The sequence below is a fragment of the Bombina bombina genome, chromosome 6 (assembly GCF_027579735.1).
Source record: "Bombina bombina isolate aBomBom1 chromosome 6, aBomBom1.pri, whole genome shotgun sequence".
Classification (NCBI taxonomy): Eukaryota; Metazoa; Chordata; class Amphibia; order Anura; family Bombinatoridae; genus Bombina; species Bombina bombina.
Genome location: NC_069504.1, coordinates 1063923807 through 1063950052, shown reverse-complemented (window position 1 = coordinate 1063950052; position 26246 = coordinate 1063923807). Strand labels below are relative to the sequence as shown.

Sequence of the window (26246 nt, the reverse complement as noted above, 5' to 3'; positions counted from 1 at the left end):
CTCTTGCTACCTCATTTGGGTCCATGGCCCAAGTATAATGTAATGCTCGTGGGATATTCCTCCATCAGACCAAAAACTTGGCCAGTAGTCTTCTTATCCCGGCGTCAAGTGGAATGATAGGAAATATAACAGAGCAGAGAAAGTTCATAAAATGAGGTAAGCAGTACTCACAGTAGGCAGGGTAGTCCTAAGCGAAGGAAAGCAGAGTTCAGCAACAGTATAACAATTCAGCAGTTTAGGGGTTAAGCAGGCAGAGTAGTCAGACAGGCAGGGTTTAGCAACATTATGGCAATCCAGTACTTTAGGGGTTAGGCAAACAGAGTAGTCAGACAGGCAGAGTTCAGTAACAGCATAACAATCCAGCAATAAAGATTATAGTACCCAGGAGCACAAAGTAACACCTATACTTGCAGTGATAGGTAGAAAGTGAGCAACTTACATAGGCGCAGGATTCGCGCCACAGGAGATCCTGACCGGCTTCAGAGGGAAAGAGACGTGCGACGATGACGCACACACACAGGACGACTCCCACCTGGCAACGGCAAGAGCAGGAAGCGCTGAGTCCCCGGCAACAGCCGGAACAGCGTGACACGTGTATGTATACAAAATAAAAAGGTGATCTCCAGCTGTGGTGAATAAAGTGACCTTTATTTTAACATACAGGGTCCAATACAGCAAAGCAACGTTTCGGGCTAACAATAAGCCCTTTCTCAAGCTACCCTGTATGTTAAAATAAAGGTCACTTTATTCACCACAGCTGGCAATCACCTTTTTATTTGGATCAGTTTGGGCTTGGTAAGCCTCCTCCATGCTCCTGTGAGTAGTGGGTGCTGTATTCATTTATCCTATTCATATGTATACAAAATAACAGACTTGAACCATCTGTATTGAAAACAACCAGATATAGACTTATAAACATTTGGTATGTGTGCTCGATATAAATAATTAAGATCGCCATTAAACAATTAAAGGATTCCGCTAGCGTTATAGCTTATAGTGTAATGATCCATTCCGCAATCAACGACCAGTAGTTATGGATTTTGGGAAACAAATATGTTTCACAAAACTCATAACAAAAATATTACAAAGTACACTAACACCCCTAAACTGCCACCCCCGCATCGCAAACACTATAATAAACCTATTAACCCCTAATCCACCGCCCACATCGCCAACACTAAATTAAAGTATTAACCCCTAATCTGCCGTCCCCCGCATCACCAACACTAAATAAACCTATTAATTCCTAAACCGGCGACCCCTTCATCGCTACTACTAAAATAAACCTATTAACCACTAAACCGCCGACCCCCCACATTGCTACTACTAAAATAAACCTATTAACCCCTAAACCGCTGACCGCCCACATCATGACAAACTTAATTAAACTATTAACCCCTAAACCTAACAACCACTTAACTTTAAATTAAACTTACAATATAACTACCTTCAAATAAATAAAAACTTTCCTGTGAAATAAAAAAAACTAAGCCTAAACTATAAATAAACCTAACATTATTATTTAAAAAAAAATATATACAAAAAATAAAAAACCTAAATTACAAAATTTAAAAAATCCTAACGCTACGAAGAAAAAAAAAACTAACATTACAAAAAATAACAAACTCTAAAATTACGAAAAATAAATAAAAATCTAAGATTACAGAAAATAATAAATTAAATTATCCAAAATAAAAAAAATTAAACCTAATCTAATACCCCTATAAAAACAAAAAAGCCACCCCAAAATTAAAAAAAACCCTAATCTAACAATAAACTACCAATAGCCCTTAAAAGGGCCTTTTGTATGGCATTGCCCTGAAGAAATCAGCTCTTTTACATTAAAAACTACAAATTAACCCCTAACAGTAAAACCCCACCCACCCAACCCCCCAAACTAAAAAAGACCTAACGCTTAAAAAAAATAATCTACCCGTTGTCCCTAAAGGGACATTTGTATGGGCATTGTCCTTTAAAAGGGCAATCAGCTCTTTAGTGCCCATTAAAAAATAAAAAGCCCTAATAAAAAAACATAAACAAAAAAAAACTAACACTAACCCCAAAAAATGTACTCACAATTCCTGAAGTCTGGACATCCATCTTCTTCCAGGCGGAGCAAAGTCTTCATCCAGGCAGCGAAGATGTTCTTCCAGGGCGGCACCATCTTCCATCTTCATCCCGGTGAGGTGGAGCCAAGCTCTTAAAGTGGCGGTGCAGACATTCGACGTGAAGGGTCCTCTTCAAGCGATCGTCTGCTGCACACTGAAGATTGAATGCAAGGTACCTGTTTTATATTGGGGTACCTTGCATTCCTATTGGCTGAAATATTCAAATCAGTCAATAGGATGAGAGCTGCTTAAATCATATTGGCTGTTCAAATCAGCCAATAGGATTTAAGCAGCTCTCATCCTATTGGCTGGTTTGAATATTTCAGCCAATAGGAATGCAAGGTACCCCAATATAAAACGGGTACCCTGCATTCAATCTTCAGTGTGCAGCGGACTATCGCATGAAGAGGATCCTCCATGCTGGATGCTCCGCGCCACCGGGATGAAGAAAGAAGATGGCCCTGTGCTGGATGAAGATGGAGCTGTCTGAAATAAGACCTTTACTGTCTGACTTCAGGAATGGTGAGTACCTATTTTGGGGTTAGTGTTAGTTTTTTGTTTTTTTAGATTAGGGCTTTTTTTTCTTTTTTTATTGGGCACTAAAGAGCTGATTGCCCTTTTTTAAGGGCAATACCCATACAAATGCCCCTTTAGAGGCAATGGGTAGATTATTTTTTTTTTAGAGTTAGGTCTTTTTTATTTTGGGGGGTTGGGTGGGTGATGAGTTGTACTGTAAGGGAGTAATTTGTATTTTTTAATGTATAAGAGCCGATTTCTTCAGGGCAATGCTAGTGTTAGATTACGGGGTGTTTTTATTTTGGGGTAGCTTTTTTGTTTTTATAGGAGTATTAGATTAGGTTTAATCTTAGATTTTTTTTATTTTTCGTAATTTTAGACTTTGTTATTCTTTGTAATGTTAAGGTTTTTTTTCGTAGTGTTAGGATTTTTTAATTTTGTAATTTAGGTTTTTTATTTTTGGTATATTTTATTTTTTTTAAATAGTAATGTTAGGTTTATTTATAGTTTAAGATTAGTTTTTTTATTTCACAGGTAATTTTTTATTTATTTGAAGGTACTTATATTGTAAATTCAATTTAAAGTTAGGGGGTGTTAGGTTTAGGGGTTAATAGTTCAATTTAGGTAGTCGAGATATGGGTGTTTGGTGGTTTAGGGGTTAATAGGTTTAGCTTAGAATTTGCGATGTGGGGGCGGCGGATTAGGGGTTAATAGTTTATCAAGGTGTTATTTATGCGGGTGGGCGGCGGATTAGGGGTTAATAGGTTTATTGTAGTGTTGGCGTTGCAGGTCGGCGGCGGATTAGGAGTTAATAGATTTATTTAGTGTTGGTGATGTGGGTGGGCGGCGGATTAGGGATTAATAGGTTTATTTAGTGTTTACAATGTCCGGGGCGGCAGTTTAAGGGTTATTAGCTTTATTTAGTATTGATAATGTTGGGGACAATAGATTAGGGGTATTAAGACTAGGAGTTTATGTTAGGGTGTTAGATTTATAACACACTTTCTTATCTCCATAGACATCAATGGGGATTGCGTTATAACACTTTTTCTCCATTGATGTCTATGGGGGGAAACGTGCACGAGCACTTCAAGTCAGGACTTGGCTTTTGTGTGGTATGAAGCTTTAACGCATCATATCGCACAACACAAGAGGGTTTTTTTGTAACTTGTATTGGCAGCGCTATGGAAAGTGCGGTACCGCTACATTTTTTGTGTTATTTACACACCGGGTTTAGCGCACAACTTGTAATCTAGGTCATTGTCGTGTTTTCATTGCTTTATAAATGGTAAATCTATGTTTAGTAAATATTGCCATCAAAATAAGTACTATAAAGACCTGCAGCTTTCTATACTGTATATGTATATAAGGGACAAGAAATTGAGAGAGTGGTGTGCACTCGGTACACACCGCACTCTTAGGGGGCGCTAACTAGTGTATAACACCTACAACAAAACATAAAAGTATAGCTAAGGTTGTTATCAGTAACACAATCTATACAATCATAAAATCAAACCCGAATAAGTGGAAGTGGGCATATGAGTGTATGCAGATATCACGGAAAGTCCACAACAGTAAACTTGAAGAAATAAGGATAAAGGCAGCTCTCTGTCATAGGACGGTCATCCTGATGTAACGTGGTCTGAAAAGAGAAGAGGAACAAAGGCGCCAAGCATGGCCTAGTAACGTCAGGGCACCAGAGCACACAGGACCAACAGGATAGAATATACTCACAAGTGAGGCGCACCCATATGGTGCTATTGTAGCAGACTTTAACTATATACGTGGTCCAGCTCACGTCACCACCAGCTAGAAGTCCGAAACCAGATGATCCTTAGAATGGCCTATTGGTTAAGTCCTGGAAGGAAAAAAGGCACAAAAACATAGCCCAGTACCGTTTAGGCCAGGAAGATAGAATATTTCAAGGTTGCACTTACAAGAGGCGAAGCACCACCAGGTGCAATATCAGCATTACTGGGACCTTTCAGCCGCCCAGTGGACTGCGGATTCCAGCCAACAGGATGAAGGATAGCCTGATGAAACAGCCCTGGGGTGGCTGAGAAACGCGTCGCTTGATTTTAAATAAAGAACTTTTTATTATACACTTGCTACTATTCTTGTCCTACTTTGTGGGGGCAGAATATTTCCTTTGCTGGATTTTTATATTCAAGTTGGGATCACCTTCATCCTGTTGGCTGGAATCCGCAGTCCACTGGGCGGCTGAGAGGTCCCAGTAATGCTGATATTGCACCTGGTGGTGCTTCGCCTCTTGTAAGTGCAACCTTTAAATATTCTATCTTCCTGGCCTAAACGGTACTGGGCTATGTTTTTGTGCCTTTTTTCCTTCCAGGACTTAACCAATAGGCCATCCTAAGGATCATCTGGTTTCGGACTTCTAGCTGGTGGTGACGTGAGCTGGACCACGTATATAGTTCCAGTCTGCTACAATAGCACCATATGGGTGCGCCTCACTTGTGAGTATATTCTATCCTGTTGGTCCTGTGTGCTCTGGTGCCCTGACGTTACTAGGCCATGCTTGGCGCCTCTGTTCCTCTTCTCTATGTATATAAGGGATTCTATTCAGGCGGACACACATATCAGTTGTACACTGTAACACCACTCCTGTAGGGAATATATGTAATACAAATATATGCTGTGTTTGCAATTAGGCAAAAGGAACAAATGAAGAAAATAAACAAGGGGAGAGATGCTGTTGAGTGCCAGCTGTTTCATGGGACAGATCATTCCCACCTTAGCACCATTTGCCATCATAACTTTGACTGGCGTATTTGTGGGACACATGGAACGTTATATGGTCAAGGTGGGTCTCTAGTTACACTTCTCTTCACACTATAAGTCAAGGAGGTCTATTATGAAATGATATTTATCTGCAACCCGTGAACACCTGATATAAGATTTTCTCTACAGTTCTTCATAGACTTAAAGTGAATGTAAATTTTAATTAATAAGTTCCCGGTTTCTTTCCTATGGCATGGAGAGTCCACGATTTCATTCCAATTACTAGTGGGAATTCAACTCCTAGCCAGCAGGAGGAAAGCTGTTAAGTGTCATTTCCCTTACCCATAATCCCCAATTATTCTCTTTGCCTCTGTCAAGGGATGATCTACGAAGATGGTGGCTTAAGAAAATCAAGTTATTAATCCTTTAATGGGCACTTTTCCCTGCAAGCAAGGATTGGGGCAATGCTGTGTCCATGTCAATCTCTTTAGTAAGAGTAATGGTGGCTATTAGCTGTTGGAGGTCGGTGTGGTAGTCCTTACTTAGACTCCAACAATTATGCTAACCTCGCTGTAGAAAACCAGGGTTGGTTACTCTGCTTTTCTTGTATCTTCCGGTCCCTGTCAGCGATCAGATGAGGCTAACAAACCTGGATGTGCTGTGACTGCTCCACAGCAGAAGACCCTGGAGGGTCCTTTTTTCTATATATTCCGGGCCAAATTTTGGTTCACAACCTGGGTTGTTCTTGCGGATTGGTGGCTAAATTCACCCACCAATAAACAGGTGCTGTCCAGGGTACTGAACCAAAAATTGGCTGGCTCCTTAGTTTAGAGCCTTCTGCTTTCAAATAAAGATAGCAAGAGAACGAAGAAAAAGTGATAATAGGAGTAAATTAATTTGCTTAAAATTGCATGCTCTATCTGAATCATGAAAGAAAAAATGTGGGTTCAGTATCCCTTTAAAGGGACACTATACACCAATTTTCATGTAACTGCATGTAATAGATACTACTATAAAGAATACTATGCACAGATACAGATCTAAAAAAATCCAGTATAAAACTGTTTAAAAACTTACGTAGAAGCTTCCAGTTCAGCTCTGTTTAAAAGGTTACTGGAACACCCACTGCAAGTGAGAAATATCAGACACTCCCCCCTCCCCCTTCCTTTGCATATGAAAAGACCCTTTACACAAACAGAAGCTGGAGTAGGTATACGTCGGTATTCTCCTAAAACTTTGGAGCTGGGTTAGGAGTCCGAAAATCAGAGCAATGTTATTTAAAAATAAGCAAAACTATACATTTTAAAAAAAAATAAATAAATAAAAAAAACTTTATGGGCTATATAAATAGATCATCTACAAAACATTTATGCATAGAAAAACAAGTGTATAATGTCCCTTTAAGGAGTTGTGCGGTACCTTTTCTACCTTTTTTGTGTGAGAAATGGTGTTAAAGAGTTGACTTGTTTTTATGCCTGATAGTGATCGATCTATGAGCTGCTTATTTTCCTTTTTGGATAAGAGATCTGTTTCCCAGACAGGATCTCACTAAAGGAAGTCTATTTGAATATTAAAGGGACAGTGAACCCAAATTTTTTCTTTAATGATTCAGATAGAGCATGACATTTAAAGCAACTTTCTAATTTACTCTTATTATCAATTTTTCTTCATTCTTTTGCTATCTTTATTTTAAAAGCAGGAATGTAAATCTTGGCAGCCCATTTTAGGTTCAGCGCCATGGATAGCGATTGCTTATTGGAGGCTGACATTTACTCACCAATAAGCAAGCATAACCCAGGTTCTCAACCAAAAATGTGCCGGCTCCTATGCATCACATTCTTGCTTTTTAATTAAAGATAGCAAGAAAATGAAGAAAAATTTATAATAGGAGTAAATTAGAAAGTTGCTTAAAATCGCATGCTCTATCTGAATCATGAAAGAAAAAAAATTGGGTTTAGTGTCCCTTTAAAGGGCCACTAAACCCAAAATCTTTCTTTCATGATTCAGATAGAGAATACAAATTTAAACATTACAATTTACTTCTATTATTTATTTTGCTTAATTTTTTTTATATATCCTTAGTTGAAGAAAAAGCAATGCACATGGTGAGCCAATCACACGAGGCTTCTATGTGCAGCAACCAATCAGCAGCTACTGAGCATATCTAGATATGCTTTTCAGCAAAGAATATCAAGAGAATAAAACAAAATAGATAATATAAGTAAATTAGAAAGATGTTTAAAATTGCATTCTCTTTCTAAATCATGAAAGAAAAAATGAGGGTTTCATGGCCCTTTAAGGTCTGCTGAGGCCCGGGTTTTACATATGCCCTTCTTATGGAAGCGCTCATAATGTCTATTCTTTTTTTAATGATAGAGAATCCGTTTTTTACTCTATACCTTGTATTCAGCAGGGTCTGTTGACTACCTGCTGAGATTTTATTCAAACTGTATATGCAAGGATCCTTCTTTGCTAGGTATTAGCAGGGATTCCCTGCCCTTTTCTGCCATCTAGTGGTAGTTTCCTGACATTACAGTCTGACCTTCTGCTATTGTAGAACTCTGGGGCCTCTTTTTTAAACAAGATTTTCTGTTTATGTTAACATAGTATGATATACCATTAGGTATTCTTTTTGTCCTGTGTATTCCCCAACTATATGATATTGTTATCTATGATTATAGTTGGTGAGGGGATATATTTAGCTTGTCTTTTATGACTGTTTATTATTCTTTATGACTTATTGGCTTTTATCCCTCTGACGGGGATACAAGTTAAATGCTGTTCTCCTTATCTTATTTAGAGACTCTGGTGACTCAGTGGAAAGTCACTGGGATGATGGATCCTTATTTTATTTAGAGACTCTCTGGTGACTCAGTGGAAAGTCACTGGGATCCTTATCTTATTTAGAGACTCTCTGGTAACTCAGTGGAAAGTCACTGGGATGATGGATCCTTATCTTATTTAGAGACTCTCAGGTGACTCAGTGGAAAGTCACTGTTCTCCTTATCTTATTTAGAGACTCTGGTAACTCAGTGGAAAGTCACTGGGATCCTTATCTTATTTAGAGACTCTCTGGTGACTCAGTGGAAAGTCACTGGGATGACGGATCCTTATCTTATTTAGAGACTCTCTGGAGACTCAGTGGAAAGTCACTGGGATCCTTATCTTATTTAGAGACTCTCTGGTGACTCAGTGGAAAGTCACTGGGATCCTTATCTTATTTAGAGACTCTCTGGTGACTCAGTGGAAAGTCACTGGGATCCTTATCTTATTTAGAGACTCTCAGGTGACTCAATGGAAAGTCACTGTTCTCCTTATCTTATTTAGAGACTCTCTGGTGACTCAGTGGAAAGTCACTGTTCTCCTTATCTTATTTAGAGACTCTCAGGTGACTCAGTGGAAAGTCACTGGGATCCTTATCTTATTTAGAGACTCTCTGGTGACTCAGTGGAAAGTCACTGGGATCCTTATCTTATTTAGAGACTCTCTGGTGACTCAGTGGAAAGTCACTGGGATCCTTATCTTATTTAGAGACTCTCAGGTGACTCAGTGGAAAGTCACTGTTCTCCTTATCTTATTTAGAGACTCTCTGGTGACTCAGTGGAAAGTCACTGTTCTCCTTATCTTATTTAGAGACTCTCAGGTGACTCAGTGGAAAGTCACTGTTCTCCTTATCTTATTTAGAGACTCTCTGGTGACTCAGTGGAAAGTCACTGGGATCCTTATCTTATTTAGAGACTCTCAGGTGACTCAGTGGAAATTCACTGTTCTCCTTATCTTATTTAGAGACTCTCTGGTGACTCAGTGGAAAGTCACTGTTCTCCTTATCTTATTTAGAGACTCTCTGGTGACTCAGTGGAAAGTCACTGTTCTCCTTATCTTATTTAGAGACTCTCAGGTGACTCAGTGGAAAGTCACTGTTCTCCTTATCTTATTTAGAGACTCTCTGGTGACTCAGTGGAAAGTCACTGGGATCCTTATCTTATTTAGAGACTCTCAGGTGACTCAGTGGAAAGTCACTGTTCTCCTTATCTTATTTAGAGACTCTCTGGTGACTCAGTGGAAAGTCACTGGGATCCTTATCTTATTTAGAGACTCTCTGGTGACTCAGTGGAAAGTCACTGTTCTCCTTATCTTATTTAGAGACTCTCTGGTGATTCAGTGGAAAGTCACTGGGATCCTTATCTTATTTAGAGACTCTCTGGTGACTCAGTGGAAAATCACTGGGATCCTTATCTTATTTAGAGACTCTCTGGTGACTCAGTGGAAAGTCACTGGGATCCTTATCTTATTTAGAGACTCTCAGGTGACTCAGTGGAAAGTCACTGTTCTCCTTATCTTATTTAGAGACTCTCTGGTGACTCAGTGGAAAGTCACTGGGATCCTTATCTTATTTAGAGACTCTCTGGTGACTCAGTGGAAAGTCACTGTTCTCCTTATCTTATTTAGAGACTCTCTGGTGATTCAGTGGAAAGTCACTGGGATCCTTATCTTATTTAGAGACTCTCTGGTGACTCAGTGGAAAATCACTGGGATCCTTATCTTATTTAGAGACTCTCTGGTGACTCAGTGGAAAGTCACTGGGATCCTTATCTTATTTAGAGACTCTCTGGTGACTCAGTGGAAAGTCACTGTTCTCCTTATCTTATTTAAAGACTATCTGGTGACTCAGTGGAAAGTCACTGTTCTCCTTATCTTATTTAGAGACTCTCTGGTGACTCAGTGGAAAGTCACTGGGATCCTTATCTTATTTAGAGACTCTCTGGTGATTCAGTGGAAAGTCACTGGGATCCTTACATGAGAAAAGGGAATATCTAGCAGCGCTAGACTTTGTCTATATCCTAAAGCTCCTATAGGCTAAGGGTCCCTAGCTGTGCCCAAATTGTTAAAGTGAAAATAGATTTATGCTAAAGGAGCGCCTAATGTATAATCAGGCAAAGGAATATAAAAACAAAAATCTTAATATATGTGTATAAAAAGTATAATCAACATTTAATGTTTAACAAATTAGCTTGGATCCAAGTTGAGTATAAAAACAGTGTATCAAACAAAGAATTAGACAATATGATAAAACTATATAGTAAAAGCAATTAATAAAATTGGATGTATAGTACAGTACAGGATATTAAAAGGTTGATCAGACCTTATGATTGATAAATAACAACAATATGAATCAGTTAATTAATACTGAAATGAGAAAAATAGTGATTAAACTTGATGACCCCCGGTGGGTGATTATTAGGGATGCACCGATACCGATACTAGTATCGGTATCGGTACTGATACCAAGTATTTGCATGAGTACTTGTACTCGTGCAAATGCACCGATACTTAAACCGATACCTCCACTTCCTACCCATATGCTATCTTGTGGTGTTTTTTCAAACTGCATGTTCCCATTTCATTTTAAACTGGAGAGGAGACTAAACTAAAAATTGTTTACTACTGTTCTGCCAATACAAATTGCTGTTATTTGTATTATTGTAGGAGAGATCACTGTACCTCGTTCAGACAAACCCCTGAAGTACTGGGCAGTTAATAAACAGATTTCCAGCTCTGGCTAAAATGGCCCAAAAATATCTTTCTGCCCCATGCAGTAGTGTGGAAAGTGAAAGACTGTTCAACTTAGAGTCAAACCTCCATACAAATGTCAGATTGATGTTATATAACAGCCCTATAACCCAATTGTATCACCCCTTTGAATTTAATATTTTATTGTAATATTTTTATTTATAAACATGTTCAGTGAACTTTTTTATTATTTCATAATGTCTTTTGAATTACAGTCCTTTATAATTATAAAGAAGGAATCTTAAATAATTAGTCTGTATTGTGTTTGGTAAACTGTCACATGACATTAAAAAAAAGTATCGGTAATTGGTATCGGCGAGTATTTGAAAACAAGTATCGGTACTTGAACTCAGTCATAAAAAATGGTATCGGTGCAACCCTAGTGATTATGTCCAGAAAGAAAAAATATATTAGAAAATGTGCAAAAATATATTTAAAAAAATGTGGCCACAGTCCAAAATGGTGCAAAATGTTTAAAAATATGTGACAGATGAAGTGAAAAAGTGTATGCAACAGTTTATGTGATAAAAAATATACAAAAATAATGTGCGTGTGTGCTATGTACTACATAAAACAAAAGTGTGGTTTATATGTGGAGAATATCAAAAAACATATGTGATTGTAAGGTCTGTGAAAAATAAAATATATATATATGCTTCAAAAATAAAAATAAAAAATAAAAATAGAAATGATTATATAAAAAAGGAGAAACAATGAAAAAATAAAATTATGGTACTGAAAAAATTATATTCCCAAAGTTTGACAAAAAACTGAATTTTCCTTACATGAGAGACAAGAATGCAAGTGTGAGGATTCCAGTCCACCTTTTCCTTCCTACCCTGGATTTCCTGCGCACCTGGGTTACTCCCCTATTTAAGTCATCATTGCACCTTAAACAGGTGCTTAGTTATTTTGCTCACAAGCTGAAGCTACTCCTGTCTACTGCGTGTCACTAGACAAAACACTTATTGGAATACAACTCTAGATACCAGCTTTATATATATATCTTGTATATTACATTGCCATATGATTGAACTCTCTTTCTTGCTAATACCTGAATCGGATAGTTCTCCTCATTTGTGAACTAGCTGCTGAAAGGCTTTCTTGCCTAGTTACTGTCTGCTCCTACAGGCTTGGATACTACAAACTTTACTAGTTATTTCCTTTTTGCTCTGACCTCATTCAACCGGTCCCAAAAATATTGATTGGACTCTGATTACCAACTGCACTGTGCTGAGACGCACATACTCGCACTCACTGTTTGACTTTTGCTGTGACAAGCTGCTTACCGGGGCACCCCTGTCTCTCTGGCAATTACCAATAGCAATTCAGAGACGTTACTCTGCACCGGATTGCCGTTCAAAAGTGCTACAGCAGCACCATAGTTTGGCCACGCCCCCTCACACATCCGTAACCGCATTGGATTGACACAAGCCTGCTCTGATCTCGGCTCACATAGGAGACTGCTCCAACCGCAGCAGCATAACAGCTCTCCATAGTTGATAGCAATTGCAGCAGCAGGGAGAGAGACAAACTTTAGCAAAAGGCAACCGTTGTTCTGTACAGATTTTATCAAGCCTGGCCATATTAAGTACCTTAGGCTTAAACAAAGCTGATATATTGACCTTTATCTAAACTTACATATGCCAAGCAACTATTTATCCTAACTATACATTTATTTGTTGCAGCTCTCTGTTCTAACAATTTCTATAAAATTCACTAAGTAAAACCTGAGCTATAAAAAAGATAGTTCAGTATTCAAGGTGATACAAATTATACTTTTGACTGCAAGGTCTGCAGTTGAGATCCTAAAATCCTTTGTTATTTACATAGCCTGACAGCAAGCCCCCTGGGGGCACGACATTGTACCTGTATCACAGCTATGTCTATGAATTTATCTTTATGTAGGATGATTCTCTTTTAGTGACGTAGGGTCACTATTGGTATTATGATTTTTGTGTTTTAGGTGTATTTGCTTCATCTCTCTCTTAGTGAGATGATTTCCAACGATAACTGTGTTCTGCCTTCTAGGTTTTATGTTGGAATAGCAGTATTGCACGCACCTAATGCTTGTTTTTACATATTCATCAGTGATATTTTCTAATATCTTTTGATAATGTTTTCCTTTGGAAAGAAGGGTAATTCCCCTTTTAGACCTTAGGTGTCTCACATTTTTCTCAGGATTTTGTCCTTCTAGTTGGAGAATATTTTATATGTATCTATTAGGAAATGGGACCACTTGTCCTCATTTTTATTTCCCTGCATTTGTGTTTTAGAATATTCTAACAGATAAAATGCTCTTTTATTTTGTTATCATGAGATTTCATGGTAGTTGCTGCCATCTAGTGCCAGTTTTATGAATATGTTAATTCACATTTTTAATATTTTATGTGTATTCATCTGCATTCAATCTCTTCTTATTTGGAGACTATCGCGCTGTTGGTAGCATGAGAATTACTTATCTAAGTGACCTCAAATTATAATTTTAATTTTATAGCTTATATTTATACATAATGAGGTTTACATGTCAGGTACTGGTACTCCTTGTATTAATCTCTTCCATATGAGGGGATTTTTAATATTTATATTAGTCCCTTTTATGTATGGGGACCTATTTCCTTATGTTAAGTTTTTTCCTATGATTTTGGTATAGGCATTACATATTTTTCCTCATATTGAGGCGACACTGATTTTGTCTATGATATATAAGGTTTTATGTATAGTTTCTCTTTGTGTTCTTTAGGATTAATTTGCTATTTCTATGTTTTTAGTCATTGAAATACAGTACTCTCAGAGACAGAACCTCTGGTTGAGTTAGAACAGCAGAGGTCTTAGGATTGTTCCTGGACATTGCTGTGACAGTTCCCTGTTCTCAGGGATGCGCGGCCTTAGCCTTTAAGAATAATTTCCTTCATCTCGAGACAATGTTTGTTTCTGTCTAGTGATGTTGCGAACCTAAAATTTTGCGTTCGCGAACAGCAAACGCGAACTTCCGCAACTGTTCGCGAACCGGGCGAACCGCCATAGACTTCAATAGGCAGGCGAATTTTAAAACCCACAGGGACTCTTTCTGGCTACAATAGTGATGGAAAAGTTGTTTCAAGGGTACTAACACCTGGACTGTGGCATGCCGGAGGGGATCCATGGCAAAACTCCTATGGAAAATACATAGTTGATGCAGAGTCTGGTTTTAATCCATAAAGGGCATAAATCACCTAACATTCCTAAATTGTTTGGAATAACGTGCTTTAAAACATCAGGTATGATGTTGTATCGATCAGGTAGTGTAAGGGTTACGCCCGCTTCACAGTGACAGACCAAACTCCCTTAACGCACCGCAAACAGTCCATTTGCACAACTGCAAACTCCCCATTTGCACAAGGTTGGATACCAAGCTAGCCATGTCCCGTTCCTTGTCCTCACTGATGTCATTGAAGGTCTCTTCCTCCACCCAGCCACGTACAACACCAAGGGTCCCCGAAAGGTGATAACAAGCCCCCTGGGACGCCTGCTGTGTTTGGTCTTCCACCTCCTCAAAGCCACCTTCCTTCTCTGACTCCTCTTCTTCAGACTCCTCTCTCTGCATTGCCTCTCTCTGTGTTATTATAAGGTGTGTTAAGTAGCACTATTCCTATCAGTTTAATCCCTGTTACATCCCCTATCAGGGGATGTGTATATGGCATCGATTTTAGGAACCGGGAGATGGAAAAAGATGCTTGGTCGGTCCTCCTACTTCAAATTTGGGGCACTGCGCATGCAATCTAATGTGCCACCAGATAGGAGTGGTGTGTTAAGTAGTACTATTCTTATCAGTTTAATCCCTGTTACGTCCCCTATCAGAGGACGTGTATATGGCATCGATTTTAGGAACCGGGAGATGGAAAAAGATGCTTGGTCGGTCCTCCTACTTCAAATTTGGGGCACTGCGCGTGCAATCTAATGTGCCACCAGATAGGAGTGGTGTGTTAAGTAGTACTATTCCTATCAGTTTAATCCCTGTTATGTGCCTTTTTTTTCGTTTGGTTTTTGAAGCCACAGTGCAGCACCAGAGGCCAGAAAAATTAGGCATGTACACATGCCTGAAAATGTAGGTATTGTTGCAGCCGCTGATGTAGCAGCGGCCAGAAAAATTGATGTTTGTTTCCCAGGCAGAAAGTGCCCTAAAACATTGCGGCTTGAACCCTAGTTGGTGTCGGATAAGTCACGCAAGTCATCTGGCATTCAGAGATAAAATACAGCAGCATGTGGACCATTTTTAGCCCAAGGCAGCTTATCTCATCAGGCCTTTTTTAGTCTAATGTATCGCCCACTGTCAGTCCCTTCGGGATCCATCCCTCATTCATCTTAATAAAGGTGAGGTAATCTAGACTTTTTTGACCTAGGCGACTTCTCTTCTCAGTGATAATACCTCCTGCTGCACTGAACGTCCTTTCTGACAGGACACTTGAAGCGGGGCAGGCCAGAAGTTCTATCGCAAATTGGGATAGCTCAGGCCACAGGTCAAGCCTGCACACCCAGTAGTCAAGGGGTTCATCACTCCTCAGAGTGTCGATATCTGCAGTTAAGGCGAGGTAGTCTTCTACCTGTCGGTCGAGTCGTTCTCTGAGGGTGGACCCTGAAGGGCTGTGGCGATGCGTAGGACTTAAAAAGCTCTGCATGTCCTCCATCAACAACACGTCTGTAAAGCGTCCTGTCCTTGCCGGCGTGGTTGTGGGAGGAGGAGGATTACTTTCACCTCTTCCCCTGTTAGATTCCCGTTGTGCTGTGACATCACCCTTGTACGCTGTGTAAAGCATACTTTTTAATTTATTTTGGAACTGCTGCATCCTTTCCGACTTGCGGTAATTCGGTAACATTTCAGGCACTTTATGCTTATACCAGTGGTCTAGTAGCGTGGACACCCAGTACAGGTCGTTCTTCTTCAGCCTTTTTATACGAGGGTCCCTCAACAGGCACGACAGCATGAAAGACCCCATTTGCACAAGGTTGGATGCCAAGCTACTCATGTCCCGTTCCTCGTCCTCAGTGATCTCACTGAAGGTATGTTCTTCCCCCCAGCCACGTACAACACCACGGGTACCAGATAGGTGACAACGAGCACCCTGGGATGCCTGTTGTGGTTGGTCTTCCTCCTCCTCAAAGCCACATTCCTCCTCTGACTCCTCTTCCTCACAATCCTCTTCCAGCGTTGCCGCAGGTCCAGCAAGCGATGCTGATAAGGCTGTTTCTGGTGGTGATGGTGACCACAGGGATGGTGAGAGGGGGGAAGGAGGACAGCAGTGGTTGACGTGGCTGAAGATGCTGGACCAGGAGGAGGATGGCGGCTTTGAGTTTGTGTGCTGCTTGTACTCATGTGTTGATCCCATAGGCGTTTGTGATGTGCGATCATGTGCCTTCGCAAAGCAGTTGTACCTAGGTGGGTGTTGGACTTCCCACGACTCAGTTTCTTTTGGCACAGGTTGCAAATGGCATCGCTGTTGTCAGAGGCAGACACACACAAAAAATGCCACACTGCTGAGCTCTGCAATGACGGCATTCTGGTGGTGGCAACAGCATGCGTTGATTGGCGTGCTGTCTGGCTGACCCCGGGTGCCGATGCATGCTGTCTGACTGTGCCACTAGCTCTTTGCGACGACCTCCCCCTCCTTCCAACTCGACTCCTCCTCCTCTCTGTCTCCCCATCTGAACTTTCCCCCTCTTCTTCTTCTCTTCTAGCAGGCACCCACGTGACATCCACGGACGCATCGTCATCATTAACCGCTTCACTTGTATCTGACAACTCAACAAAGGAAGCAGCAGCGGGTACAACATCATCATCATCACACTGTACGTCCATGTGTGTAATGCTGCCTGACTGAGACATATACCTGTTATCTACATCTTCTGGCAATAATGGTTGCGCATCACTATCACTCATTTCTTCCAACTGATGTGTAAATAACTCCTCTGACAGATCAAGTGAAGCGGCTGTGGTGCTAGTGTTGGTGGTGGCGGCAGGCGGGCGAGTGGTAACTTGAGAAGTGCCCGAAGCTAAGCTGGAGGAGGATGGTGCGTCAAGGTTCCGAGCGGAAGCTGTAGAAGATTGGGTGTCCTGTGTTAGCCAGTCAACTATGTCCTTAGAACTGTTTGAGTTCGGGGTACGTGGCCTCTGAACACTGGGCATTATTCTAGGGCCAAAGGGAATCACAGCACCACTAACACGATGGCCCCTGCGGGGTGGCCTGCCTCTGCCTGTCATTTTTTTTTCTGATTAGTGGTACTATGCGTGCAAGCTACTGTGACAACAGATATGAGTGGCACTGTGCACTGGCAGAAGTTGGCAGAGTAGACGCTGTAGGCCTGACACACACGCTTGCAGACAACTAACTGCTATTCAATCTATTACAGTCAAAATTGTATTTTTTTTTTTAAATGTACACTACTGTTACACCAGATATGAGTTGCACTGGTGTCACACTGTGCCCTGGCAGGCACTGAAACGCACACGTGTGAAGGAAACTGACTGCTATTATTTAACACAGTCAAAAAAGTGTTTTTTTTTTTTTTTTAAATCTACACTACTGTTACACCAGATATGATTTGCACTGGGGTGACACTGTGCCCTGGCAGGCAGGCACTGAAACGCACACGTGTGAAGGAAACTGACTGCTATTATTTAACACAGTCAAAAAAGTGTTTTTTTTTAAAATCTACACTACTGTTACACCAGATATGAGTTGCACTGGGGTGACACTGTGCCCTGGCAGGCAGGCAGGCAGGCACGCACTGAAACGCACAAGTGTGAAGGAAACTGACTGCTATTATTTAACACAGTCAAAAAAGTGTTGTTTTTTTTAAATCTACACTACTGTTACACCAGATATGAGTTGCACTGGGGTGACACTGTGCCCTGGCAGGCAGGCAGGCCCTGAAACGCACACGTGTGAAGGAAACTGACTGCTATTATTTAACACAGTCAAAAAAGTGTTGTTTTTTTTAAATCTACACTACTGTTACACCAGATAGGAGTTGCACTGGGGTGACACTGTGCCCTGGCAGGCAGGCACTGAAACGCACACGTGTGAAGGAAACTGACTGCTATTATTTAACACAGTTTTTTTTTTTAAATCTACACTACTGTTACACCAGATATGAGTGGTGGCACTGGGCAAGTGGGCACAGTATACGCTGTGAGCCTGACACACACGCTGGCAGGCAGGCAACTGCAATTAGATTACACAGGGGGAAAAAAGCAGACTTTTTGGGGTGCTGTCCTTACAGCAGAGATCAGATGAGTCCTTCAGGACTGTAGTGGACACTGAATACACTTGCCTAGCTATCGATTTCCCTATTAAATCAGCAGCAGCTACACTGTCCCTCCTCTCACTAAGAATGCAGCTTCCAAATTAATCTAAAATGGATGCTGTCCAGGAGGTAGGAGGGTCTGGGAGGGAGGGTCTGCTGCTGATTGGATGGAATGTGTCTTCTGACTGTGAGGTACAGGGTCAAAGTATTACTCAATGATGACGAATAGGGGCCGGATCGAACATCGCATATGTTCGCCCGCCATGCCGAACGCTAACAATCTATGTTCTCCGGCGAACTATTCGCGACATCACTATTTCTGTCTCTTTTAAGTTTGCTTTTTGTTTTCATTTATTGTTCTTGGTCTGAATTAATTTTTCCAAGTTCAGATCCGGGCATGGCCATGACAGTGATGCAGCTTAGCTGTTAATCACTGACTAGAAATATCTCTGGAACTTCTCTATGTTGGAGGACGTTTTTTAATAGGGGTGCTTGTTTATCATAGGATGGAGAGGTAGACCTAGGGGTCGACAGACTTCTAGTTTTCTCATCTTCAAAAGACAGAAATCCTCCTCATCTTATAAATTTGAGCAACCCAAGACCTCATGAAGCCAATCTTGGAACAAGGGCAATCCTAGAAGCCTTTTGCTGAGTTTAAATCAGTAAGAAGGGTCCGCCCCGATTCCGTCTTGGATCAGATAGGTGGCAGGCTTCCTTCTTTTAACAGGCTTGGATTGACATTGTCTTGGATCCCTGCGCAGTGGAAGTAGTCTACCAGGGATTCCGTATAGAATTCAAATATTGTCCTCCAAAGACAGATTTCCCCTTAAAAAAATTCTACAATCCAGTTACTGAAAGAGGTATACTTAATCTGTGTAAAGTTCTTGCTTCTTTAGGAGTGATTGTTTCTGTTCCTTTGGTGGAGCAGGGTCCTTCAAACGGAAGACTTACTGTTTTATTCTCCCTTTGGTTCAGCTGGGTCAGTTCCTGACTACCATCGATCTGTAGGATGTGTAACTTCATGTTCCTATTCTTGGAATATTTCTTTTTCCTGTTCTTCTGGCAGTTGTCAGATCTCAGGCCATTGCGGTGGCTCCATACCTGGGTGATATCTTGGTTCAGGCGCTATATTTCTTTTAACTAGATTTTTGTTTTTGGATTCACTGTTGTCCACTCTTCATTTACTCGGGTGGAAGGTGAATCTGATCAAAGATTCTTTATCTATGAATATTTTTCTGACGAAGTTCAGAAAATCATTAGTTCTTGCTTCAACAGGCTTTGTTTGAGCCTATGTATTCTGTTGATATAAGTTGTTATCCTGGAACCTTTTTTTTCTGCTCGCTATTTCTTCTGCTTGTAGAGTCTCTGAGCTTTTGGCTCTGCAATGTGATTCATTCTCCTTTTCTTCTTTTTTCATGCGGATAAGGAGGTCCTTAGTTCTAAGTTGGGATTTCTTCCTAAGGTAGTGTCGGATTGCAACATCAATCAGGACATTTTTGTTCTTTCCTTTTATCCTAGCTCTTCTTCTCAGAAGGAATGTTTGCTACACAACCTTGATTTGTGCGTGCGCTAAAATGTTATCTTCTGGCATTTATAGTTTTTTTTTGGCTATCTTCTGCCATTTTCATTGTTTTCGCTGTTAAGCGTAAGGGTCAGAGGGCCTTTCTACTTTTCTTTCTCTCTGGTTAAGAAGTGTTATCCGGTTAGCTTATGAATCAGCTGGACAACAGCCTCCTTATAGAATTAAGACTCTTCCCTCTAGGGCTGTCTTTTCTTCCTGGGCTTTCACAAATAAAGCATCTGTGGAGCAAATCTGCAAGGCGACCATTTGGTCCTTATTGTATACTTTTTACGAATTCTTCTAATTTGATACTTTTGCCTCTGCTGAGGTTTCCTTTGGGAGAGGTTCTTTAAGCAGTGGTGCCTTCTGTTTAGGTCCGCCTGTCTTGTTCTCCCTCCCTTTCATTCTGTGTCCACTAGCTTGGGTATTGGTTTCTACTAGTAATTGGAATTAAATTGTGGACTCTCCATGCCATAGGAAAGAAAACAAAGTTTATGCTTACCTGATAAATTTCTTTCTTTCTGGGCATGGAGAGTCCACAATTGATTTTAAGACGGCAGTTTTTTTGTACAAAAATCAGGCACCTCTATATCCTTGTGTTATCATCTTTTTCCATTTTCTTTCGGCCGAATAACTGGGGATTATGGGTAAGGGAAGTGACACTTAACAGCTCTTCTGAGGTGCTCTTTACCTCCTCCTGCTGTCCAGGAGTTGAATTCCCACTAGTAATTGGAATGAAATCATAGACTATCCATGCCCGGAAAGAAATACATTTATTAGGTATATGTACTTCCTACTGATGGTCATTAGTTATATGTACTTCCTACTGATGGTCAATAGTTATATGTACTTCCTTCTTAGGGTCATTAGTTATATGTACTTCCAACTGATGGTTATTAGTTATATGTACTTCCTACTGATGGTCATTAGTAATTTGTGCTTCCTACTGATGGTCATTAGTTATATGTACTTCCTACTGATGGTCATTAGTTATTTGTGCTTCCTACTGATGGTCATTAGTTATATGTACTTCCTACTGATGGTCATTAGTTATATGTACATCCTACTGATGGTCATTAGTTATATGTACTACCTACTGATGGTCATTAGTTATATGTACTACCTACTGATGGTCATTAGTTATATGTACTACCTACTGATAGTCATTAGTTATATGTACTTCCTACTGATGGTCATTAGTTATATGTACTTCCTACTGATGGTCATTAGTTATTTGTGCTTCCTACTGATGGTCATTAGTTATATGTACTTCCTACTGATGGTCATTAGTTATATGTACTTCCTACTGATGGTCATTAGTTATATGTACTTCCTACTGATGGTCATTAGTTATATGTACTTCCTACTGATGTTCATTAGTTATATGTACTTCCTACTGATGTTCATTAGTTATATGTACTTCTTACTGATGGTCATTAGTTATATGTACTTCCTACTGATGGTCATTAGTTATATGTACTTCCTACTGATGGTCATTAGTAATTTGTGCTTCCTACTGATGGTCATTAGTTATATGTACTTCCTACTGATGGTCATTAGTTATTTGTGCTTCCTACTGATGGTCATTAGTTATATGTACTTCCTACTGATGGTCATTAGTTATATGTACATCCTACTGATGGTCATTAGTTATATGTACTACCTACTGATGGTCATTAGTTATATGTACTACCTACTGATGGTCATTAGTTATATGTACTACCTACTGATAGTCATTAGTTATATGTACTTCCTACTGATGGTCATTAGTTATATGTACTTCCTACTGATGGTCATTAGTTATTTGTGCTTCCTACTGATGGTCATTAGTTATTTGTGCTTCCTACTGATGGTCATATGTACTTCTTACTGATGGTCATTAGTTATATGCACTTCCTACTGATGGTCATTAGTTATATGCACTTCCTACTGATGGTCATTAGTTATATGTACTTCCTACTGATGTTCATTAGTTATATGTACTTCCTACTGATGTTCATTAGTTATATGTACTTCTTACTGATGGTCATTAGTTATATGTACTTCCTACTGATGGTCATTAGTTATATGTACTTCCTACAAATGCTCTTTGGTTGATATGTGCTTCCTCATAAGCTAATCAGCATTAGTTCATTATGGTGTAGGCTATTAAATATAAATTGCTTTCTATTTTTTCTAGCCAAAATATCTATATAGCATTCTGATTATTGATTTTCTGTAAAAGGACATTGCAAAATACAGATTTGTGTACTGCACTTTTAATCTAATACATCTGGCAGCAAAATGAGCCAAACACTGCAGCCATTTTCAGCATTAACTTAACTAATTAATAACAAATGCACAAGTAATGCACATACCTAGGGGCCGATTAATCAAGTGCTGAATGACCCCTGTTTCTGCTCGAGCCTTCAGGCTCGCCTGAAACAGCAGTTATGAAGCAGCGGTCTTAAGACCTCTGCTCCTTAACTAGTCCGCTGCCTCTGAGGCTACGGACATCAATCCGCCCGATCCTATATGATCGGGTTGATTGACACCTCCTGCTAGCGGCAGGGGGTGGCATTGCACAAGCAGTTCACCAGAACTGCTTGTGCAATATTAAATGCCGACAGCATATGCTGTCTGACATCATAGACATTGATAAATCGTCCCCCTAGTCTCTATTATATTGTACTGCATAACCTTTCAAGAGCTCACAAGTCTGTGTATGATCGGTAACAGTTATGTGGTAGAGATTTCTGCTATAATGCTGTCCTTATCTCTACAGGTAGTTACTTTGCCAGAGATGCTTCTTACTCCCATAGCTACTCATCCCCGGATAGCAGAGGCAGAAGATCTATGTTTGTGGCCCGAGTTTTAGTGGGAGACTTTGTTATTGGGAATTCCACACTGAATCGCCCACCCTACAAATGTGGCAGCACTACCCACAGTTATGATAGCTGTGTGGACCAACTGGTCAATCCTACCATCTTTGTAGTGTTTGAAAAGCACCAGATTTACCCAGAATATATTCTGGAGTATGAAGAAGCGAAGAAATCGTGCTGCGTTAGCTGAAGGAAGGAATGGGAAATGGAACTCCAGGGCCCACACTACTGGTTGGTTGAAGACCAATCCAACCTGTATCAGAAAATTAGTCAGATCATAGTTTTGACTCTACAAGAACGAATATAAACGATTTTATTTAATTTAGGCAAGCTATTCCATCTCATGTGAAGAAATATATATATATATATATATATATATATATATATATATATATATATATATATATATATATATATATATATATATTGAGTGCGCTTAATCTAACATTTTTTCCTACTAATCTTTTTTTAACCACTAAAAATTGAGGCCAACATTTGATATTTGAGTACTAGCTATTCCCATTCTAAAAGAAACCAATGCATATAAAATTGTATATGATATTAACACTCTACTTTAGGCTTAGGGAAATTAAAACAAAATACATCACAGTTAATGATTTGCTATTTGTCTACAAAATAATTATTAGGCTCTGGAGCCCTAAGAGAAATAGAGAAAACAAATGTGGAATCTTTGCTACAGTATATGTAGAGTTACACATCTTTTGTTTGGAAAGGAGGGACACGTATTGTCTAATGGTTAGTTTACTGTTTGTGGATTGAGAATTATTCATAGAAAATTATTATGAAACTTTAATCCATGAATGGAATAATCACGGAATCTTAAGTCCATATGAAGTTGTGACTTTTGATTCTGCCTCGTCCGCGAGTGCGGATTGCTCCTTGTAATTATACAGAGCAGTAATTCACTAATAATGTATTTACCCTGCCGTGCTATGAAATGCCCTGCAGATTCTCAGGGTTTTTTGCACAAGTGCAAGGTAACAAAGTGAATATGCAATGCATATACGTTACATTTACTTTCTACCTGTTGCTTTGAGACAGTAACTGATCAAAGGTCAGTCTCATGCACGCATCTTACTTAATAACAAACCTTATACTACATGTGATACATGGATGTATCTGATTTCTGCATGTAATAGCTTAAACCTATGTAAACTCAGGGATTTAAGTTCAGAAGGCAGTAGTGCAGTCAGGTGCAAATCCAGGTAAGCACATCAAGCACTTATTCTAAAATAGCAGGATCAGGTTTAAACGGCAAATAAAGAAAAATGTGAAGCAAGTTTAATCTGAGGATAGTACAGTAACAGTATGTAATATATTACATAGAAAGAGTCTAAATTGTGCTGCTGTATTAAACCCTTTGTAAGGCTGAAGAACTTTTTTATATCAGGACTTTATAGCAAAGTGCTAAGATAGCAGGAACACAATGCAGGTGTTGGACCAGAAGACACTATAGGCAGGTGACTATCCAGAAGATACTATAGGCAGGTGACTATACAGAAGATACTATAGGCAGGTGACTTTACAGAAGACACTATAGGCAGGTGACTATCCAGAAGATACTATAGGCAAGTGACTTTACAGAAGACACTATAGGCAGGTGACTATCCAGAAGATACTATAGGCAAGTGACTATACAGAAGACACTATAGGCAAGTGACTATACAGAAGACACTATAGGCAAGTGACTATCCAGAAGATACTATAGGCAGGTGACTTTACAGAAGACACTATAGGCAAGTGACTATCCAGAAGATACTATAGGCAAGTCACTATACAGAAGACACTATAGGCAAGTGACTATCCAGAAGATACTATAGGCAGGTGACTGTACAGAAGACACTATAGGGAAGTGACTATCCAGAAGATACTATAGGCAGGTGACTTTACAGAAGACACTATAGGCAAGTGACTATCCAGAAGATACTATAGGCAAGTCACTATACAGAAGACACTATAGGCAAGTGACTATCCAGAATATACTATAGGCAGGTGAATATCCAGAAGATACTATAGGCAGGTGACTATACAGAATACACTATAGGCATTTGACTATCCAGAAGATACAATAGGCAGGTGACTGTACAGAAGAAACTATAGATAGGTGACTGTCCAGAAGATACTATAGGCAAGTCACTATACAGAACACACTATAGGCAAGTGACTATCCAGAAGATACTATTGGCAGGTGACTTTACAGAAGACACTATAGGCAGGTGACTATCCAGAAGATACTACAGGCAGGTGACTATACAGAAAACATTATAGGGATGTGACTATCCAGAAGATACTATAGGCAGGTGACTATCCAGAAGACACTATAGGCAGGTGACTATCCAGAAGATACTATAGGCAGGTGACTGTACAGAAGACACTATAGGGAAGTGACTATCCAGAATATACTATAGACAGGTGAATATCCAGAAGATACTATAGGCAGGTGACTATACAGAATACACTATAGGCATTTGACTATCCAGAAGATACAATAGGCAGGTGACTGTACAGAAGAAACTATAGATAGGTGACTGTCCATAAGACACTATAGGTGCTCTGTCAGCTGCATTTAAAAAGTGCAGTGTAGGAGGCATTTACTCCACTAAAATACGGGCAACTCGGGGGGGCGGAGCCAACGGCTGAAGGAGCCGGTCGCACATCGCGTGAGCTCTTAGGCCATAGCTGCACAAAATACTTATTTTCAGGATAAGAATGAATCGAACTCATGAGTAATCTTACGCTAACTAATTTTTAACAAATGTATGCTGTGTTGGAGTCAGATTCTGTGTCTAACTCCATTTTCTAACTATCATCGGAGAGAGCTACTTCACCACGTGTAGCGATATAACCAGGCCTATCCTCATATCTACTAGTTTCAGTCTCCTCAGTGTAGAAACTACATCTGCTTCTTAAATGGAGGAAACTCCAGAACTTCTGCTTGCCCTACTTCGGGATCTAGATCGGCAGATGGTACACTGCTTTTTGGACATATCAGATACTCTGAAGTCGACACTCACAGGAGCGGCAAGTGGCGCAAATAGTGGTGAGAGTTCCGGAGCTGCGGGGAAAGAATTTTTACAGGAGGACTTCTCAATATTGCCTCACCAGCTACCGCTGACTCGCAGTCACAAAGATGATATGGGTGACACATCACCAAATTGCTACATTCAGCCAAGGGTTACTCATATAGCAGCCGCAATCAGAACCACAGTAGATCCGGAATGGATGCCACAGTATGGGGAGTTATGGCACCTACTAGACCCCAAACCGTTTCTTATGACACCGGAGGGCCAGAGCTTTTTCCCTGCTTCTGTTAGCAAAGGGGAATTTGACTACACCACTACTCTGCTCTCCACAGCTCCTGAAGGCTCAGAGGTGTCTGCAGTCATTACTTCTACTAACCCAGACATGATAGGGTCCCTGCGGATCTGCACTAAGCCATGTATGCCACAGACACTCTGCAATCCGGAACTACAGACATCAGGTAGGATCTACACTTCGAGCGGTCCTGCACCTGACCGCAGCGATCTCATAAGACAACATGTAAGGGCTGAAATGGGGTGTCAGTCACTATGTTTCATGTACTTC

The 26246-nt window shown here is 40.1% G+C and overlaps 1 protein-coding gene across 2 annotated transcripts in view; it reads left to right on the top strand.

The window, feature by feature from the left end:
• The window catches only part of LOC128664168 (uncharacterized), a 310587-nt gene extending 287626 nt beyond the window's left edge, over positions 1-22961 (top strand). For both annotated transcript variants that reach the window (XM_053718929.1, XM_053718928.1), the window contains 2 exons: positions 5294-5445; positions 22544-22961. In XM_053718929.1, the coding sequence (XP_053574904.1) occupies positions 5294-5445; positions 22544-22830 (439 nt within the window). In that variant the 3' untranslated portion in view covers positions 22831-22961. The remainder of the gene's footprint in view (positions 1-5293; positions 5446-22543) is intronic.
• Positions 22962-26246: the final 3285 nt, after the last annotated feature.